At 41.8% G+C, this 5,633-nt stretch overlaps 1 protein-coding gene across 2 annotated transcripts in view; it reads right to left on the bottom strand.

Annotated features, from left to right (window-relative positions):
* SLC1A2 (solute carrier family 1 (glial high affinity glutamate transporter), member 2) overlaps positions 1 to 5,633 on the bottom strand; it is a 127,757-nt gene that overhangs the window by 16,256 nt on the left and 105,868 nt on the right. For both annotated transcript variants that reach the window (XM_004682910.2, XM_012725062.1), the window contains exons 7-8: positions 4,878 to 5,111; positions 564 to 758 (exon numbers count right to left, since the gene is read on the bottom strand). In XM_004682910.2, coding sequence (XP_004682967.1) covers positions 564 to 758; positions 4,878 to 5,111 — 429 coding nt within the window. The remainder of the gene's footprint in view (positions 1 to 563; positions 759 to 4,877; positions 5,112 to 5,633) is intronic.

Raw genomic sequence — 5,633 nt, 5'->3', positions numbered from 1 at the left:
GGGTCAGGAGAGGTCTGCCACGCCATGTGGTCACCTCTGGGGCAGGCGGGAATCAAACTCATGTGGAAGTGGCTTTAGCATCTCAGTGATGTGCTTTAATCTGCTGCGCCACCAGGGAGGGCCCTAAATGAGCATGTTTTAAGGACAGAAAAACTGGATCTGCTGACGCCAGCCCCAGTTACAGTCCTGTTGACTCATTACTAAGTGTTACCTTGGAAATGCCACCATACCTGTTGCAGTCTGCCCAACTGCCATATGTTCTCATCTACTAAATGGGCATAGAATTAACAGCCATGCAACACCATAGATTTGTTAAAAACTAAATAATATTAAATTTCCAAAGCAATTTCATGTAAACAAGTAAACAAGGCTTTAGTATGATCCTGCTTCTCTCCTGTCGTGATCTTTTCCTTTTGAATCTACCAATAAGTCCCTTTTCATTGTTTTCTTTATTGTTGTGCCAGAAGACATGAAATTCAAGTGGCCCCTGGAAAATGGAGCTAGTGTAGAAAGGGACAAGGTAAAAGAGTATTTCAGTGTTTCTTCCCACCCCTTTCACGCACCTCACAGTAACAATCTGGCCTCCATCCAGGACGACACCGTTCATCTGGGCAATAAAGATGGCAGCCACCGCTTCATAAAGGGCTGTACCGTCCATGTTAATGGTTGCTCCAACTGGGAGGACAAATCTGGTCACGCGCTTATCAATCCCAAGGTTTTCTTCTAGACAACGGAAGGTGACAGGCAACGTGCCAGCACTAGAGAGACAAAGAAAAACAAAGAGAAAGACAAAGAGAGAAGAGTTATGTTCACTTTACAGAAGCAGGACAAAACACAGTCTGGAATGCCCTACAAAGTTTTGCTCTAGTCAAGTATGTGATGGGCAATCAGCAGCATGCGGGGCAAAATTAAAACCCAGTGAGTTGGAGACTCAATTTCCATCTTATTAAGATGCTAAAAGGGGGCAAAATATTTTTGTTGGTTCTGGTATTTGAAGTCTACTTAGAATTTCAAGTATTCCTCCCCCCCCCCCCCCAGCCACTGTTTCCACCTTGGATTGAAAATTGAAGTCTCTTGATTGCCCACATTAACTGGGCTGCCAAAAACCCAAAAATGTCAATAAAGAATCAACTGTCAACAGTGAAACAGAAAACAGAATGAGAAACTTTTGAATGACCCTTAAGTTCATGCCAGAAGCACTACTTCCTACAAGATGATTACGTCGGTTTCATCCAGCCCTGGAGAATTGCCAAACTGAGCTAGTTTTGAAGCTGCTGGACGAATATGTTAAGCACCATTTAGCCTCAACCCAAACTTCTAGAAATTCACTGGGGACCCTCACAGATGGTTCAACTGCCTGACACAGTCATCGGCCAACTCACAGTCTCTACAACATCACAGGGCAGAAAAGCATGTGCTCTGTTGTTCATCAAAAACTCAACAGGGAGTGACTTCACCCCCGACTCCTCCCAGACATGAGATGTGAGTTCTTGACCACATGATGCAACTTCAAACGCCAGAATGCTAACACATTCATGTGTCATCTAAAATAGGAGACCTATAAAGATAAGGGTTGCTGAAGACCAGAATATTATTTCCATGTGGATTGAGGTGCATGGGAGGGTATATGGATTTGCTTCCAAGTCTGAGTAATTGGAAAAGCAATGCGGAACCAGCAGACAGCAGAGGCTTCTTCGTAGTCTGTTCTTTTTCTTTTTCTTTTCTCCCCAAACCTTAGCAAAGTGAATTGGAATCCTCTAGGGTAGACAGTGTGCTTTCTCTCTTGAGCTTACAGCCTTAGCTATAGTTCCCTCCTTCTACCAAGGATTCTAACCAAGTGGACATAAACAACTGACAAGGTCTCCGTTTCTCAGTCAGTGGGAGAAGACCACCACCTTCAGGGACAAACCTGAAATCATATTCCAGGGCCCACTCAGAATTCAGGAACTGGAAGTTCTAAAAGTAGGGTCACTTCAGTCTGCATCTTACCAAACTACTAACCTACAAGCTCCTAATCACCACCTTAGGGAAGCCAGAGTCCTTACCAGAATATTCTTTGTGATTCTGAGTTAGCACTCATGTTCTCTCGTTGATCTTAGGTAGGGAGAAGAAATTGGAGACCTCTCATTACTAAAACCTTAAAATCCAGGGGTGAAAAGTTGGGGCCTAGCTACATTCACATGATCCATCATAACTGGCCTGCTGCCCCAGCTGATTTAATGAGAAATTAGAAACTTTTTATCCCTCTCACCCCACACCTACCCCCCCTCACCCTTTCCTAGGGTCCCTTTGAAGAGTGACCAGGAAACCATGACTAGGCTGAAATGGCTGCTCAGCTCTGAGAGGTGCTTAGAATTCTCATTAGCATGAAGCTAAGGACACTTCTGGGAAGACTGGAGTATGTTCTTTTTAATTATTGAATTTATTTTCCCAAATGCCATCAAAGGGTCTTTAGACAATTAAATGGCTGAAGGAACGTAATTGGTAAGGCATGAAAATAAACTCAGTGTCTGCTGAACAGATTTTTCATCCTCAGGGCCTATAGAGAGCCAGTCAATCCAGACTGGGACTTGAGACATTTAACTCTTGCCTGTGTGGACAAGCTGATATTCTGACGTTGTTGGTTTTTCATTGTTCTTTTTCTCTTGGCTTCTGCCTCAGTGGCCACATGATAGTCTTCAAATGTTGCAATATAACTGTCAGACACTTGAGATTCTTCTTTTGGTTCTGGATTATTTTTAACAGCATGCACTGAGTTGGAGGGATACAGAAAGGCTCTCCCAGGCTGGTCCCTGCACCTGTCCTCCCTGACACCAGTCCTTTGTCCATGGAGACAGTCAGGTCAACCCCCTTTACTTCCCCATTTAGCCCAAGGTCCAAGGGGTAGGTATTTCATTGGCTATCTTAGGGCTGTGAGTTTTCTTTTCCCCCTATGGTCATAACAGCAAAGAAATACTGAGTAAGTTTTTAATGTGACTTCTGCCATATTAAAATTTCTTTAAAAAAAAAATTCCACAACCAGCCAAAAGCCACATTTTAACCAAAGATTAAGCACATTTTTTTTTCAATGAAATACAAAACAAGGGGGCAGAAATCAATCTAACATTCGCGGCCTTGGTCAGATAACCTGAACATTTGTCTTTGATTTTCACACAAATTTTCACCATCCATATACCCTTAAGATATACCTTATCTTGTTACTGGGATGATTTGTCTGGTCATTTGAAGAAAAAAACCTGATATTAAAAACAATAGCTTAAAGATCAAAACCATAAAAGTGTTGGCAGAAAACATAAGGTACTACTTTATCATCTTTGATGGAGAAAAAGTCTTGCGCAAATTTGAAATTCTAAATACTAAACAAAATATTGACAGCTTCAACTCCCTAGACATTAAGAACTCTTAGTGGCAAAAAGTACTTTTTAAGAGAGATGCAAGTGGAGAGGGACATTGTTTACAACATGTGACCCATGCACAATATTTATACACATAGAGTGGAAAACCAGGAAGGTAAGATCACAAACCAGTCACAGGGTAGAGGAGCAGGGAGAAGAACAGTCAGATTGCAAAGAGAGCAACAAAGAAGCACAAATTCAATGAGGTCATTTTTCACTCATCACTGGAAAGCATTAAAGGGAATGACAGTGTCCAGGGCCAGTGGGCAGCACATGCTCAGACCCCCTTACTGGGGACACAAACCTATGTGCTTTTAGCAGCAAAAGCTTCCAATGTGCTTCCAAACTGCCAATGTGCTTATCACAGCACTCAGAAAAACTTCTAGAAATGTACCTTTCATCAACACTACCCTGAAGATGGGCTTTTACAAGAACATGTCCACCGCCCTGCATAAGACATGCCTTAACCGCAAGGTGGGGTGTATTGGGCTGTACACAGCATGCTATTGTGCTGTTCAGAAGCCGGTGGTAAAGATCTATATTAAAAGGCATCGCTTCCATGGTACGTTGACCTGTACAAAATAACTGTTTATAATATCTACACAGAGTGGAGAGGGGCTGCTGCCTGACTGGAAGGATTAACTAAGAGGTGACTGTCAGAGACCACCAGGTGATTTTCTTCTTCAAAATTATGTTCATTGTCAAAATTTTTCACAATGAGCAAATACCACGCTCATATGCAAAACTAAAAATGAAACAAAAGACAGTTGTTTCCTCTATTGTTTCCATTTCTTGTTTATCCTCGTTTAGCCTAAAGTGATATTATGAGGCTGTTTTCCTGATATAGCCTACATATATCAGAGGCATCTAAGGCTCTGGAAGTAGGTATGGAAGAAGAAACCAACTCTAAGTCAACATCAGGTCAGAGCATCACCAGCCTGCTTTTCTCGAAATCAATGGGGCAGAATGGTCCGCGAGAGGTTCCAGCACAGTTCAAAGGCTGGAATGAATTGTAATCTCACCTAATGTGCCATTTCCTTATAAAAGCTCATTCTCCTGCTTTTGAAAAATAGCTCCAATAAAGTGATATTTTGCAGTGGTATTTTTGAAATCACAGGTGGAATAATTTCTTGCAGCAAAATCATTGTGATACACCCTTTCTGAAAACATTTAAAACTAAATGTTCTAGGTGGCAATTTAAGTGGGACAGATTAACTGTGCATCCATCTGGGAAATTTAATATGAGATCATAAGTCCAATACTGTTGCCTACAGCAAAATGGTTCATAGGAAAGGTCAAAAGTTCCTAGAAGGAATTAAAAATACAAAGCACTCACCTCTTCCCAAAGTATATAAGTGAAAAGAGTTCTCATTGAATTTCGTGATGGGAGTGTTTTGAAGGGAAAAAAAACAACGCAGGAAGTGGCAAAGAGGGTAAAGGAGTGAGTGGAGAGAAAGAAAGGTGATATCTTGTGTTCTCTACCTGGAAGCGGTACCCAGGGCAGTGATCCAAGCTTGGAAAATGCCAGCAAAAAAGGAGAAAGGGTTTTTCCTGGTCACTACAAAATAAATCAAGGGGAGAAAGATGCCCCCATGGATGATGAGGCCCACAATCACCGTGATCATGTACATCCCCAGTTGCCTAGCAACCACTTCTAAGTCTTTGATTGCAATGATCTTCCCACAAATTAGGCAGGCGATACCCAGGGGAGAGTACCTGAAAAACATAAAAGAAAAAAAAAAAGCATTGATGAGATCATTATGGGATTTAGAACTCAAACCCAGGCTCTCTATGTAGCACACCCTGAGGAAAGCTCTTCACATCTCTGTACAAAGATATTTGCTGAAAGAGTACCCTGAGATTCAATAAGTGCTATATTTCACTTCAGACTAACTGCATGATCTAAAATCTCTTCTATGGATCTGGCAGTCCCTAGTCTGACAAAAAAATCCAAAGGCAAACTTTGTTGCTAAGGCAACTTTCAGGAATAGCAAAGACAAGTGCTGCCTTCTCTTAGATAAGCAGCCACTGAGAGACAAACTAGTTATGTCTTTGAGAATTTCGCTTGAAATCTTTGTTCCTTGAAATCTCGGCACAAAATTTGAGCTTCTCAGAAAGCTCATTAAGAGTCTTTCCCAGCTAGTGGTGGGAATGCAAACTAGTACAACCACTATGGAAAACTGTTTGGAGGTTCCTCAAACTGCTAAACATGGAGCTTCCCTATGACCTAGCAATCCC

This window comes from Condylura cristata, unplaced genomic scaffold, assembly GCF_000260355.1.
Source record: "Condylura cristata isolate star-nosed mole 26May11 unplaced genomic scaffold, ConCri1.0 scaffold00015, whole genome shotgun sequence".
Taxonomy (NCBI): domain Eukaryota; kingdom Metazoa; phylum Chordata; class Mammalia; order Eulipotyphla; family Talpidae; genus Condylura; species Condylura cristata.
This window is presented reverse-complemented; position numbering and strand designations above follow the sequence as displayed.